The 15,585-nt window shown below is 37.4% G+C and overlaps 3 protein-coding genes across 6 annotated transcripts in view; 1 reads left to right on the top strand and 2 right to left on the bottom strand.

The window, feature by feature from the left end:
- The window catches only part of HLTF (helicase like transcription factor), a 97,973-nt gene extending 90,657 nt beyond the window's left edge, over window positions 1-7,316 (bottom strand). For 2 of the 3 annotated variants that reach the window (XM_042954688.1, XM_042954689.1), the window contains exon 1: window positions 2,907-4,403. The gene's annotated coding sequence lies outside the window, so the exon portion shown is untranslated. The other variant, XM_042954684.1, reaches the window with a different exon arrangement.
- Window positions 1-15,585, top strand: part of HPS3 (HPS3 biogenesis of lysosomal organelles complex 2 subunit 1) — a 38,675-nt gene that overhangs the window by 18,891 nt on the left and 4,199 nt on the right. Inside the window, exons 7-16 of one of the 2 annotated variants that reach the window (XR_006207004.1) lie at window positions 231-385; window positions 2,470-2,578; window positions 4,397-4,578; window positions 5,673-5,853; window positions 7,240-7,473; window positions 8,516-8,701; window positions 9,049-9,237; window positions 10,458-10,565; window positions 14,115-14,321; window positions 15,200-15,294. Coding sequence is in view for 1 of the 2 variants with exons in the window: in XM_042954693.1 (XP_042810627.1) it covers window positions 231-385; window positions 2,470-2,578; window positions 4,397-4,578; window positions 5,673-5,853; window positions 7,240-7,473; window positions 8,516-8,701; window positions 9,049-9,237; window positions 10,458-10,565; window positions 14,115-14,321; window positions 15,204-15,294 (1,642 nt within the window). In the remaining variant the exon portion in view is untranslated. The remainder of the gene's footprint in view (window positions 1-230; window positions 386-2,469; window positions 2,579-4,396; window positions 4,579-5,672; window positions 5,854-7,239; window positions 7,474-8,515; window positions 8,702-9,048; window positions 9,238-10,457; window positions 10,566-14,114; window positions 14,322-15,199; window positions 15,295-15,585) is intronic. The other variant, XM_042954693.1, reaches the window with a different exon arrangement.
- LOC122229498 (ceruloplasmin) overlaps window positions 8,772-15,585 on the bottom strand; it is a 68,221-nt gene continuing 61,407 nt past the window's right edge. Inside the window, exons 19-20 of the mRNA XM_042954690.1 lie at window positions 13,012-13,116; window positions 8,772-9,234 (exon numbers count right to left, since the gene is read on the bottom strand). Of these exons, the coding sequence (XP_042810624.1) occupies window positions 13,013-13,116 (104 nt within the window). The 3' untranslated portion in view covers window positions 8,772-9,234; window position 13,012. The remainder of the gene's footprint in view (window positions 9,235-13,011; window positions 13,117-15,585) is intronic.

The following is a 15,585-nucleotide window of genomic DNA, read 5'->3' as shown; positions in this document are numbered from 1 at the left end:
ATACTGAGTAGCTCTTTGACAGGTACATATGGAATAGGTAGTTGGTTACATAACTTTACACAGGATAATCTCCTGCTCTGATAAGAATAGGAATTTGGATTTTTCTCTTTTTTTGGAGGGGTTCGTGAGGGGAACAGGATTTTATCAAATAAACAGACTGATTTTTGAAGATTAAAGTTGATGTAATACCTTTTATTCCTTGGTTAAAGTTGTGATTTTTTCTTTACTAGGCTTGCCCACCTGTCAGTATGGATGTCTGTGCTTTAAGAATACAGCTTTTCATAGGCTTGAAAGCCATCTGTCACTTTAAAAACCATATCATACTTTTGACCAAGGCAGACCCTGAGGCCATTCCAGAGAGAAGAGAACCACCCAAGAGGCTCCTGTAAGCATCCCCTCACTTCCATACATTTCTGCCAAAGTTTCTGGAGTGAATTGTTACTGGTATATTTTGTGTCCTAGTTTATCTTTTTTTAAAATCAAAACTTTGAATGATTAGATGGTTTGTCTATGGTGTTTTTTTTTCCAGAGAAAGAAAAGAAGGTTCTAATGATTTCCATACTATCCTTTATAATTGACCTTGGAATTTTAGAAGAAAATGAAGTATAAAATAGTTTTAATAAAAATCTATGGTATTTTAGATAAGTTAAAGAACATGCTTTCTGGTGTAATTAATAGAAAAGACAGAGTCTCGAATGCTAATCCAAGCTACAAGGCTCTTATTACTTTTTTCTTTGACCTTTTGGTGTTTACATTTTTATCCAAATATTATTTTCTGGTATTTAAATTCAAAAGAAATTAATAACATATCTCTTACCTTAAAACTCATTCATGATGTATAGGTATGTGCTGATCTACCTTAAAATTAAATTGCATTTTGATAACACTAATCTCTGGTTGACTCTTGGGTCTCCTGTTTTTACATTCTTTGGAATAGAATGTTTAATTCCAGACTAGTTATGTTTCTGTTCAACGTTATCTATTCTGTGAACTTAGCGGTAGGGATGAGGTTATTACTGTTATTTTTTGCATCTTCCCCTATGCATAATTTAATCAGGAAAGAAATTTGTCTGCAGGGAGAGAAGCAGATAGTGTACAGATGGTCCCAGACTTATAGTTTGACTTACAATTTTTCTGACTTTGTGATGGTATTGCATGCAATACCCATTCAGTAGAAACTGTACTTCAAATTTTGATTTTTTGGATTTTTGATTTGGATTTTTTCTGCCTAGCAACATGTGGTGTGATATTCTTTCATGATGCTGGGCAGTGGCAGCAGTTACTCCCAGGCAGCCATGTGATCATGAGGGTGAACACCCGATATGCTTATATCCATTCTTACCCATATGACCATTCTGTTTTTCACTTTCAGTACAGTATTCAATAAATTACATGATATATTCAACACTTCATTATAAAATAGACTTTGTGTTAGATGATTGCTGTTAGATAAGTGTACTGAGCAAGTTTAAAATAGGCTAGGCTAAGCTATGCTGTTCAGGAGGTTAAGTGTATTTGACTTAGGATATTTTCAAGCTATGTGGGTTTATTGAGATATAGCCTCATTGTAAGTCAAGGAAGAGCTGTATTTCCACCCAAATGCCAATTTTTGTTTTTAACCTAAGTTTTTGCTTTTTCGAATTTTTTCATGTGTTCTTTGTCCCACCAACAGGAATAATCAGAGGTTGATTTGGGTAATGAGTCACTTAGAGTGTACACAGAATGATCTGAGACTGACTGATTCTAAAAGCTTTCTGGCAAGAGGAAGAACAACTTGTAGTCTTGCACATTTGACATTTTTAAAATATTCCATCTTTAAATTATTTTTTTAATTCTGATTTATTTGGAAGTTGATTAGGTCAGAGGTTTACATTTTAAAAAGACTGTATACTAAAGAATAAAAATTTAAAAAAATAAAATAAAAAGACTGTATACTAAAGAAAATGCATCACATGGTGAAAGCAAGAGATAAGATAGTGTTTGAAGCAGACCCATGGTTATATGTGTCTCTGGCCTTTTCCTAGCAGCCCTGGGTATTTGGCCTATTGTTCTGTTGGAGCTTCTGCTTAGATTTGTGGCACAAGGCATGCTGGACTCATGAAGGCCATGTGCAGGAGAGGTACTGGTAGATTTTCATAGCCAAGTCTCTCTTCCTCTTGAGGGGTCTTGCCTATTCTTTAACCTTATTGCCCATTTAAGAGTTTTTGTGGAGTAAATTAGAAGCAATTGGCTTATCAATACATGAGAGCTATAGAATATTAAATGCTGTAGGCCTATGTAGCATTGTGAACTACATATAGAACTAATGTTTTATAAAAATCAACTGTACAGCTAATCACTGAAGAAAATAGTAAATGAAAATGGTTTCATAGTTATTTCATTTCAGGTATCTCATATTTACCATTTAAAATTGCCATTTATTAATACTGTGTCTTATCTTTCAATTCTTGTCCTTTGTTTTGCTTTCAGTTCTAGGAAAGGAACCAATGTTAAGTTTAAAACACCTCCTGTAGCTGAGGCTGGGTGGAATTTGTATATTGTGGATACGATCTCACCAGTACAACTGTACAAGGAAATGGTACTCCTTTCAGACTTCCAATTCTTACTTGTAAAAATTTAGAGTGGAATCCATGACCAGATACAGATTCTAATTATCACGCATTCAGAATGCCACAGCCAACCAGCTTTCAAGTTCTGTCTGACAGTAGAGTGTGTATCTTTCTTCACCTTCTCACTTTCATGGCTCCTGACATTTGAGGAGCAGTAGAAATTCCCTTTACTAAAATAAGACTTCCTTATGCATACCCACCCTCCTAAGAGGATCGATTAACCAGTATAAACATAAATAGGCTTTGACCTTTACTTTGAACCCTAGCAGAGGACCAGGAAATGGAGCTGAAAGATACCTTAGATCATTTATCCCTGTCTCACTCTTCTTTGAAATATTAGCAGATTGTCCTGGGGTCCTGCAGCATCTGCAGCATTGTCCTGTGGGTAGGAGCCCAGAGAGAGTATCTTATTCCTTTTTTTAAGAGTGACAGCTGCCTACTCATCCCTGGCAATGTTTTTAACTCTTTATTTTGAAACAATTTCAAACTTACAGAGAAGTTGCAAGGATAAGAATAGCAGAAATAAAACCCTGTATATTCTCCACACAGATGCATTCATAGTCAACATTTTACCCCTTTGCTTCTCTCTCTCTTTTTTTGTACTCTTGCACTTTCTAAACACACACACGCACACGCACACACACGCACACACACGCACACACACTCCACCCCCCACCATCCATTGGAAGGTAGAGTGCATGTGTCATAGCCTAATGCCCCTAAATACTTCATGGTATGTTTCCCAAGAATCAGGACATTTGTTTGTACCACCACAGTACAGTCATATGCTTTATTAAATTTAACATGATACATATTCTAATTGTGTCAGTTTGACTCAGTAATGACCTCATAACATTTCCCTTCCTCAGTACAGAGTCCAGTCTATCAGGTAGTACGTTTAGTTGTCATGTCTCTTTAGCTTCCTTTAAGCCAGAATAATTTAATAGTCTTTGTTTTTTTATGGCATAGGTATTTTTGAAAATAAATTTTTGACCCTCTACCTTTAAAGTTTTTTTATTATTATTTCTTGATTAGATTCAGGCTATGTATTCTCATTCATATCCAGAATGAGTGGCAGGTAATGTATCTTTCTCAGGGTGTTACATCAGGAGGCACATGATATCCGTGCCCTTCACTGGTGATGTTAATTTTGATTTTGCCTGATTTATCCCTGGCATTTTAATGCTGATAATTATATCAGCTTTGCCCTGTCCTTTTAATCTTGCTTAACTGAAAGTCTTAGACTTCCTTTGGGTGATTTGCTTACTGGAGTCTGAAAATACTGATTGATTCAGATCAGCTAGCAATAATTTTAATCAGCCCACTGTGAGCTATAGAAATAGATGTAGAACCTAAATTTACCAACTGCAATTGCAATAAAGGAAGGATACTCAGTCTGAACTGGAGAAAGATTTAAATCACAGAACTTAAAAAAAGTTAACTGTTTCACATATGTTTGTTGGCCTTATCAAACTGTGATCAAATCACTGCCAAGTTAACAGTTTTATTAGTATTACAATATTATTTGTACCTTCTCTAATGATTAGCACTGTTTAACAGAGGAGTATTTCCAGTCCTGTATGTATTAAACTGGCTCGTGGATTGTGAGGGAAAAGAACACTTCAGCTAGGCCCTATCAGAATGATAAATAACCATTCTTTAGCTTTTGGGATTTAATGTATCCAAATATTAACTTTAGTAACAAAATCTATAGGTATTCTTAGGAACCAGGAAACTTTTAGGTGTCTTTCTGCAGTAACATCAGCCGTTGCCGTTTTTTGTTTCAGGTAGACTACAGTAATACCTACAAGACTGCAAAGACCCAGAGCTGCATCCACCTTCTTAGTGAGGCTCATCTGTTAGTGAGGGCCGCCCTGATGGATGCCAGTCAGTTGGAACCTGGAGAAAAAGCAGAGCTTTTGGAAGCATTTAAGGAAAGCTGTGGGCACCTTGGAGACTGCTATAGCAGGTCAGTGATGCCTCTTGGAAACTTGTTAAAGAAGCCATCTTGAGCTTTGGGTGTACTTACTAGTTTTTCCATCTCTGGTACTTACCTGATGAATGGGAGAAGGCATGAAGAGAGGTCATTCATTTATTCATTTATTTCACAAGCATTTGTTGAGCATACTCTGTGCCAGATACTGTGCTAAGCTTAGGGTTCCAAGATGAACATAACTGTTTCCTGCCTTCAAGGAATTACAAATTGTTTTAAGTTTATTTATTTAAAAAAATAATAAAGAAAATAAAGTTTATTTTGAGAGAGAGAGAGAGAGAGAGAGAGAGAACAGCGTGTGTGGGGGAGAGGCAGAGAGAGAGGAAGAGAGATAATCCCAAGCAGGCACAGAGCCCGATGCAGGGCTCAAACTCACGAACCATGAGTTCATGACCTGAGCCAAAATCAAGAGTTGGACACTTAACCCACTGAGCCACCTGGCACCCATAGGAATTACAGTTTATTAGACGAACAGTGAATCTTGAGTTCACGAGTCTCCCTCTGCTTAATTTAGGAATTAAATTTCTTTCAGGCTTTCTGGGCACAGTCATGGCCATGAAAATCCCTCAGACAGCTGTTATTACTACTTTATTGCCTGTTAGCCTTCAGAGAGAGATACTGGTTGGTCTGTGACTTTAATCTTAGTAGTCAGTGCTTTTATGATTTCAGGAAGGGACTGGGATGAATAGCGGTTTTTATTTTTGAGAATTATCTTTATAGATTTTTTTGTATATGATCATTTCAAAGGCTTACTTGACGCACGGAATGAGTATAAATTAACAAAATAGATGTTTTCTATCAACACCATTAGAGCCGCACTATAAATATTAAAATTCACTTACTGAATTCTTTTTCTATTTTTTTTATGAGCATGCAAAAGGAAACTATATTAATTAGAATGATTTTGTGGAATAAACCTTAGGAACTTCTTCCAACTACTAATGGCAGTAGAAGAGTATTTTGAAATTTATGTCATCTGGAAAGCATTATCTGTTTTATTATCAAGTACGTTAGACGTCCAGGCTTAAAAATGACAGATTTGAGGGTTTTTTTGCTTCCTTCCCTTTTAGGCTTGACACCCAGTATTCCCACCTTGCCTTGCCGTACTATAAGATGTCTGGTTTGTCTATGGCTGAAGTTTTAACCCGAGCAGACTGGCCACTAGAGGATGGATCGCAGAAATATGAGAGGGGATTAATCTTTTACATTAATCATTCACTTGATGAAAACCTGGATGAAGAATTAAGTGAAGTGAATAGTTTTCTACTTAGTTATATCGAACATTCCTAACTTTTCATTTTAGCAATTTATTTTATGTTACACTGTTCAGAAGTCAAGTTCCAAATATTTTTCTTTGGTGTTATATTCTTCTTTTTCTAAAAAGGTAACGAATGTGTCCTTGTCTTCATTAATAATCCTAGAATTATAGCTTGGAAAAGAGCTTATAATCACCTTCCCCTACTTTCTCATTACACAGGTGGGGGAATGTGGTGCATTGTAGTTGAGCGACCTGCCCAGTGTGACAGGGGCGTGTCTTTAGAAGAATGACACAGGCCCAGGGAGTCACCCTCCTTCTCATCTGCAGCCCTTTGCACAACCTACTTTCCCCACACTCCCACATGTCCGAAGCTTCACTTAGGAAATCCTGGCCCAGTAACCTGAAGACATTATTAAGGCTTATTATTATTTTTTCATTTTTTTTTCAATGTTATTATTGAGTCAGAGGGAGACAGAGCATGAGTTGGGAGGGGCCGAGAGAGAGGGAGACACAGAATTTGAAGCAGGCTCCAAGCTCTGAGCTGTCAGCACAGAGCCCGACACAGGACTCGAACCCACGAACCATGAGATCATGACCTGAGCCAAAGTTGGACACTTAACCAACTGAGCCACCCATGCAATCCCCATTAAGGCTTATTTTTAGCCCCTCATGAATTTTCAAAAAGAATTGAATACAGATATGCAAAGCTAGACATAATGATACTAAATGCTTTAAGGTTTTGAGATAAATGAAATTTTATCATATGTTACTTCATTAAGTATATTTTGTACTTAGCTGCAATCTTTTATAATGGACTTTTAAGCATAATGTAATCAAATATTTATTTTCTTCTTTTGACCTCTTGTTAAAATTTGAAATGCTAGCCACAACTTGGTACATATTTCCTTTTTTAAAAAAATTTTTTTAACGTTTATTTATTTTTGAGAGAGAGAGACAGAGCATGAGCAGGGGTGGGGCAGAGAGAGAGGGAGACACAGAATCTGAAGCAGGCTCCAGGCTCTGAGCTGTCAGCACAGAGCCCGACGCGGGGCTCGAACACACAAACTGTGAGATCATGGCCTGGGCCGAAGCCGGATGCTTAACCGAGCCACCCAGGCGCCCCATCTTGGTACATATTTTCGTTGCTTTTTCTTCATTATAACTCAGCAAAGAGATCACTTCAGGTCATTTCAAGTCTCCCACACTATCACCATGCACCTTGTCTTTTTTTTAATCCAAACGTAATACTTATAATTTTATCTTATTTGGAATGTTTCTATCTTGGCTTTTTATTTCTGTTTTGTTTTGGGTTTTTTTGCTGATTTTTTTGTTCTCTATTGGCTAACTGACCTTTTATTTCTTATTCATGCTCACCAAAGGAGTTAGCAGCAAAAGTGGTTCAGATGTTCCATATGGCTGAGCCAAAACAACTGCCCCATATTCTCTGTAGTCCTTCTATGAAGAATATTAATCCGGTAACTGCCATGAACTATCTAAGCAAGCTGGATACTTCTGGGTTCTCGTCGATCTTAGTGACGTTGACTAAAGCAGCAATGGCTCTGAAAATGGGAGATCTTGACAGGCACAGAAATGAAATGAAAAGCCGTCCAGAGGTATGGTTCCCTGATACAGGACCTGGTAGTACTGAGGTGTTTAACTTTCTTCTGGCTTCTGTCTAGTTCATTTTTTTCTCAGTCATAAAGGAAAATAGACTTAATGTTAGAAAAGAAGTGACCCAAAGTGGGAATGCTTGGGCTTTCGACCTGGCAAATAAAAAAGAAATAAGAACAGTAAATGGTAGCAATGGGTACCCAAAGATCTTTCAACATTGTGTCAGCTATGTTCAAAGCACAGCACTTGGTACTAAAGAATATACAAACTCTGCCCTGAGCTAACAGTCTGATCTAGTGTGAGGGATATGGCATGTCCAGTGACACAGAACAGAGTGATGTGTATTCTAGTACAGCAAGTGGGATGTTATCCATAAGCCTTGGGAGTCTAGTAGTAGCCCATTGCATATGTTATCTTATTTAATTCTTGCAACAATGCCCTAAGTTAGATGTTATTATTACACCTATTATACAGATGAGGGAACTAAGACAAAGAGAGGTTGAGTAAATTGTCCAAGATCACGTAGCTGGTGAGTGCTTGAGCCAGGATTTGAAGCAGGCAATATGGCTTCCGATCCTGTGCTCCTGTCCTGTTGTTGTGTTGCCTGTGATCAGACGCGCACAGTATGACTTAATTTCCGAAACAGAGAGCAGAAGTGCTTTTTCACTGCACAAATGACATGTTGTTTGTGATGATGAAGAGAGTGAGTCAACGTTGAGGTAACCTCTCTGCTTTGAAGAGTTTTAGAAAGATGAATCTTCTTTCCATAATTTTGAAAAAACTTAAGGTATGTTATTTTTAAATTAGGTAGATAAATATACAGCTCTCTACAAAAATAGGATATCCTGATGGTGAATTAAATATTAATAACTTCTTTAAAGGTACTTAACAATGATGCTCTTCTTAGAGTGAGAACTTTGTAGTTAAAGAAAAAATTGAGACTGAAGTATTAATAGCTTAACCATGAACCTTGAATGTACTGGCAAATATTTTCAAGATGAATGCAGTGTACATTTTGATCCTAAATCTCTTGCTTATCTGAAGATGAAGTTGGTATGTGGCTTCATCCTGGAACCTCGGCTATTGATTCAACAGAGAAGGGGACAGATCATTCCAACTGAACTTGCAGTACAGTTGAAGGACACTCAGCCCGGACTGCTTGTGGCTTCAGTTCTGGGCTTACAGAAGAACAACAAAATTGGAATTGAAGAAGCAGATTCCTTCTTTAAGGTTTGTTGCTCTGAAAATGTAATGGCTCTGGATATAGCCTGATAAAACTGGTGGCGGACGGGAAGCTGAATAAGAGACTGGGGTTCCCTTTGTTTATTGAAAAAACAGACTTACACATAACAAATTTATACAAGTACAGATTAAAAGAACGTATGTAGAAAAATTCCATTCATGCAACCTAGAATCGGTTTTCTGTTCAAATGTCTCAATCTACTCTGCCATCGCACTAACGCTAATGATAAATTATTAAATGCCTGGCCCACGTGATAGAGTGTTATTCAGACTAGCTGTAACTTATCAATACTATATTGATCTGGGATGTGGGGGCTTATCTCACTGTTTTCAAGGTGCTTTGTGGTAAGGATAAAGATACTATTCCTCAGCTCTTGGTAGACCTCTGGGAAGCTCAGCTGGTGGCAGGTCTCCCAGATGTGGTTCTCCAGGAACTCTTTTTCAAGCTCACATCACAATACATCTGGAGATTATCCAAGATGCAGCCCCCTGACACCATACCATTGCGAACATCAGAGGATCTGGTGAGAGAATAATATGTTAAATTAAACTTGTACATTACACATTATAGTAGTATACCTTGTTATTTTTAATGGCTTAGAATCAAACCTAATTTATAGTACCAGATATCTTTTTTTAAGCAGGCATTAAAAATACCCTTAAAACTTGTCCATGAGTAACATTGCTTGCAGGGTTGTTGTTTTTTAATGTTTTTTGTTTTAATTTTTATTTTTGAGAGCGGGGTGCAGGGGCAGAGAGAGAAGGAGACACAGAAACTGAAGCAAGCTCCAGGGTCTGAGCTGTCAGCACAGAGCCTAATGCAGGGCTTGAACTCACAAACCTTGAGATCATGACCTGAGCAAAAGTCGCTCAACCAACTGAGCTACCCAGGTGCCCCTAACATTGCTTACATTTTAAATAATTTTATATTATAAAGAATGCCCCCTACTGCTCCTATATTACTCACTTGCAGTGGTGCCTCAGTAGATAAAGCAGAGGGGAGGGCTTCCCCCCAAACACTTCTATACTCCCTGGGGGGATAGTTACAGAGCAGAACTTGAGAAAAGACACATCTGCAGACCTCCCTGACGGGAGAGGAACTACAGAAGGCTTGTAGGAGGGAGACCTGTACTGGAGTCATTTCCTGTCAGCTGTGCACACAAGAGCTATACTGTAGGCCTTGCAGGAGCCCTAACTACTAACTACTCTGCTTTACCACTTCCTGCCCCTCCCCTCCTCTTGTCCTTTTTGCCTCTCATGGATGCCATCGCTGATGTGGGTTCATTGGAAAAGTCACCAACTTCTTGAATAAGGGGGCTTTATGGGAATTGTCTTGAGAACTTACGGAAGAGCTTTTGCCTACCACGGAAAGTAGTAGAAATAAAAATTCCACTATTACTGTTAACTTTTTTTTGAGTAAAATTAGCTTAAAAGCAGTATTGCTTTTTTTTGCTAGAAAGTGTTTCTTAGGAATATTTTAAAATGTAAAATATAAGGAAATATTTAGTGCATTTTTTTTTTCATTTTTGGTGCAGTTTTATTCAGTGAGAAGCAGCAAGGCTGAAGCTTTCCTAGGGGAATAAAATCTTTTAGGATAAGAGACTTTCATTCCCATTCCCAGGCAATTGTACACCTAATTCTGTGACGTGACAGAAGATTAGCAACTGCTTGCTTTTTGTGGAATGGATGAAGAGAATCTTGTTTTGTTCTATTTTGTTTATGATGGGTTTCTTTTACATTTTAGATAAATGCCTGTAGTCATTATGGCTTAATCTATCCATGGGTTAATGTCTTAATATCATCTGATTCCTTAGCGGATAAAAGTTACACAGAAGACCTTTCTAAATTACAGGTAAATAAAAATGCCTCTTTTTTTATTAATATGCAGATTACAACATAGTATCATATTTAAATTTGGTGAGACCTCGTTTGGCCTGTTAATCTAGAACATATACTTTTGGGGGGACAAAAATCCATCCTTAGGTATACTTGGGAGTGCTGGAGGACATTCCTGCCTCTGCCTGAACCCGCTGAGAGGAGGGCTCTTGAAGGCTGGTTTTGTTGCCTGTAAAGAATGAGAGTGAGGTGACCAGGTCACCTGTCTTGCCTCATTTTCAGGGTGTGCTTGGAAATAGTTTGTGAAAGGAAAGCATGGCAAATGTGTAGCGGTGTTTTTATTGACGGAATTCATTTTTTTGTATAGCGTTCATTCATATATGTTTGGCTTCTAGCCCAAGCCTCCCACTACTATCTGTCTTACAGAAAGTAGGTTAAAGTGGCCAGTTTGGCTGCTGAAACGGAGTTTTAAAAAGATAAGTATGATCAGGAAATGTAGACCATCCTGCAGGAATTCTGACTGTGGCAGTGTTTTGACTGCAAATGAGAAATAAAGTCCACCTTTGCCTTGGTGGATCAAGCTGGGCTAGATGTGGATGTGATTTTATTTAATGTAGTTCAGTGGCCCAAGGACTGAACATAACCCCCACGTCTGCTTTGTTTGGTCTGCCCAATGTAGTGCCAACATATAAAAACTGAAATTTCAAATGAAGAGTTCTGAGTTTCAGTCTTTTCTCGGAAAGTTCAGCAGAGCCAGTAACCCTGGGCTTCACTGCCTCTGAGACCTGAGAGTTGGAGCCAACTAGTGGCTCCCCTCCATGGTCAGTGAATGTGTTGTCCTGTCTGCCTCAATTCTCATCTCCATGTCTTCCCGGTCCAGATACAGCGTCTGGTGTCCATTTTCCTTATACCCAGCTGACTTCATGCATTTTCCTCACCTCTTTCAGCCTCTTTAAGCTTTTGAGTTTACAGCCCCTTATTTATACTGGGAACTGGCGTAAGTGTGGTTACTGTCTATAGAAACCAAAATGTCAAGTTGGGGATTGGGTCAGGGATGGAAGCACAAAAGCCCATTATTGCTTAGACTCAGCCTCTGGACAGGCCTGTGTTATCTCCAGAGATGCAGTTCCTTACATTCATAAAAAATTGCCAGAGAAAAATCTTGTTGGTTCCTATCTCTAGTACCCTTATGTTACAGAGGCTCCTTAAGTGTTAGCCTCAGATATGCTCCTTGAACAAATATTCCTCAAGCAGGTACCATAAATGTGGTCTGTGGCAGTAGATAAGCCAGGCAGGGAGGGCCTTGCCCTCCCAGAATATATGTATTAATTGCGTATTTAAAATCACAATTGTAACAAGTGCTATTAAATCTCACCTGATAAAGCTTCAAGGCATATTTATAATCACTGCTTGAAAAAGTGTAATTGAGTGATCTTTTAAAATTTATTTTAAAGTATTTAAAAAGAATACATTCTTTCTGGGAATCTTTGCTGTTAAAGCATAGAAATGTAGTAAGCCTATACTCTTAAAAATCCTTTTCCTAATTATATCTCCTTCTAGATTATCTTGGTTATTCTTAGTCATTAAGAAAAAAATAACCATCCAGAAACAAAAAGATGTCATTTGTTTTCACCTAGAAGAATAGGAGGTTCAGAATCACCTGGAAAGCGTTTTCAGAATTGCATGATTTCTCTCTTCCCCACATCCCCACCCTCACACACAGATTTGATAGGAGTTTCTGTCTCTTGTCCTCAATCACTGTAATAGTATATTTGTGGAAAACCTAAAATAAAAATACTCTACAAATCATCTACATGTCAAAAAGCCACTGTTTGGAATCACACAGTAACTAGTAAATGCCCTGCCTTTTGCCATAATTGTCACGGTCCCCTCCCCACTCCCCCACTTCCTTGCCAACCACCACTCCTTAGATTGTGTAGGGAGAGAAGACAGAGTCTGTGTGTTCCAGCCCTGCAGAGTTCACTGCAGGTGAAGGATCTAGATCAGAGAAGGCAATAAATAGTACATGTGTTGGGTATGGAAAGGAATCCATTCCCAGTACGTAAAACAAGGAGCATTCTGCTAAGGAGCAGACAACATTAAGAGTATTTTAAAAAGTAGTAGTAACCTTTAGAGCATTTTTGATTCAGGAATATATGTGTTGTCTGGTGTTTCTTATTTTTAAACTTCTTGATAAAACTAAGTAAAAGTTCATGGGTAATTAATTTTGTATCAAGCTTTGACTAGTTTCGTTTTAACCATGGTCTGGGTTACCCCTGCCTCGCTCCTTCTTACCCTGCCCATTATCCCAATGAATCAAAAGTTGAATATAGAAATAATCTGTGTTTTCTTTCATGTTGGGAGATCCTACAAGTGGCAGATTATCATGTTTGCTATCCTTTTGTACAGAAATTATTCAGAGTAAGGTGATTATTAAACTTGCAGGAAGGAAAGAGACCAACCTTATATGCCTAGCCATTCCTTGGTAGATATTTGGAATAACATAATCGCGATGACTATAAACGAATAGTTCACATTCCATATCATCTTGTATGTCAGAGAAGACGCTGTAGTAAAAAAGGATACAGAAAGAAGAAAATCAAGATATTACCATCTCATCTTTATCCAGAAGAAAGGCAAAGAGGAGATTATTTTGGTGGTAGCATCAAAAATAGTATTTATAGTTTAAATGCTTAAAAAGTAAAATACTGGCAAAGTTCTGAATACTCAAATAGTACCTACTCTATGTCTATGAGCTTGTGGCAAATAGTATAGACACAAATTGTTAGGTTATTAACAATTTCTTTAGTTATCTTAAATGTTAAATTTTATTTTTGGCTATTACGTAGTGCATGTGTATTCTGGAAAATTTGGAAGATAGAGGAAAATGTGAAAAAATAAAAAGTGGGCTTTGTCATTCCATCCAGTAAGCTGATCTCTGTTTCAAATTTCAGTGCTCTTCCAAAGGCATTTCTGTATGTGCATGTACCTGTGTAGATTTTACAAAACTGATCATGCTCTGAATATAACTTTGTATTGACATTTTTTACTCATCATTCTGTTATGAGCATTTTCTCATTAATTAGCCTTTGGAAATAACTTTGATGGCTATATAATATTCCATCATATGGATGTACCATAATTTTCCTTTTCCTTATTTAACCTAGATTCTAGCTGTTCAATATTATAATAATTCTTGAAATGAACATCATTGGACATAAATCTTTGATCACAGTGTTGATTATTTCCTTAGGATAGGCTCCTCAAACATTCCCATTAGTTTTAATTTGCAGTATATCCAAAGGAGCTAAAATCATGTTAGTTTAGATATGATTACTATTAAACAGACTTTCTATTTAAACTAGAGGTGGTTTCATGATTATTTAATACTTCAGGACATTTAGACTTATAAATATTGTATGCATGAACTCCAAAACTGCATTCTTTATGTTTCCTTTTTTTTGGCAATAAGGCTTGGTCTTCTTTAAAAAAGAATTGTATTCTGTATGTTGTACTTTATCTTTTGGGTGCCTCATTCCATAACATTTCATTTTTCTGTTCATAGTCTCTTATATGTGGTCCTTCATTTGACATAGCTTCCATTATCCCATTCCTGGAGCCACTCTCAGAAGACACTATTGCTGGCCTCAGTGTCCATGTTCTGTGTCGTACACGTTTGAAAGAGTATGAACAGTGTATAGACACACTGTTAGAAAGATGCCCAGAGGCGATCATTCCATATGCTAATCACGAACTGAAAGAAGAGAATCGGGTATGCTTTTCAGCTTATGTCTTTGAGGCTTGATTAGTGATAATCAGATTTGATAATCTCGTTGCCTTATCTGCAAAATGGGGACAAATTATATAAGTCCAACCTCACAGGTCTGTGTGGGTCGGAGGAGCATATATGTTTAATATGTTACATGTTTTGAGTACTGTTAGAGGCTATTAAACTGTATGGTGATTGTATGTGATCACAGTAAAAATCTCTTGTTTGGAAATGAAGTAGGCTATTACCTGAAGATTTGGAAGACAGAAAATATTTTCTGGGCTATATGTGGTCTTTACCTTCAAAATTAGAAGAGTTTTAAACTTTAGTACTCCTGCCTTCCTTCCTCCTCCCCCCCCCCCCCTTTTTTTCCTCTTATTACCTAAGAGATGATAACAGGACACGTCTGTGTTTCTTCTCGAAAATAGCTAACGTGTACAACATACATATCATTAGATTTTCAAGTTACAAACCTGATTTATGTTATAGTTTATTTATTTAAAAAAATTTGTAATGTTTATTTATTTTGAGAGATACAGATAGAGAAAGAACAGGGGAGGGGAAGAGAGAGAGGGAGACAGGATCCCAAGCAAGCTCCACACTGTCAACACTGTCTGATGCGGGGCTCAAACCCCCAAACCATGAGATCATGACCTGAGCGGAAATCAAGAGTTGGACACTCAACTGACTAAGCCACCCAGGTGCCCATGTTATAGTTTAAACAGAAGACTGGCTGCTCATATAACTTCTGTTGTAACAAAGTTTGTCACCTTAACCAAAATTATGTGTTTTTGCCCTGTGCTTTCTTGCACCATCTTATTTTTGTTGGACATCTGAATGTAAAATGCATCAAACTTAAAATTTATTCATTTTTTTCTAAGATAGACTTTGTGGTGGAAAAAACTGCTGCCTGAACTTTGTCACAGAGTAAAATGTGGGGGAGAGAAAGGTCAACTTTACCTGTCATCATTAAAAGGTAAAATGATCTTTTATGCTTAATTATAAATTTAGTTGAATCTTAATTTTAATTTCTATAACTTGAAGCCTTGCTTTCTCTGTTCTTTTTTTTTCATGTGATTCTCAAATGAGGTGAAGAGTATCTTAGCAGAATCATCTTAAGAGCTTATATCAGCATGTATATGCTCCCCATCACATTTGATATTTACTTACAGCTATGGAGCTGATGCTTTTAAGTTAATCTTTTCAAACACTTAACATTGTGATAGTCACAGAAACTCACAATCTCAGTATTTTAAAAATTTGAATA

The sequence above is a fragment of the Panthera leo genome, chromosome C2 (genome assembly GCF_018350215.1).
Source record: "Panthera leo isolate Ple1 chromosome C2, P.leo_Ple1_pat1.1, whole genome shotgun sequence".
NCBI classification, from domain to species: Eukaryota; Metazoa; Chordata; class Mammalia; order Carnivora; family Felidae; genus Panthera; species Panthera leo.
Note: the sequence above shows the minus strand (reverse complement) of the source record. Positions and strands in the feature narration are given on the sequence as shown.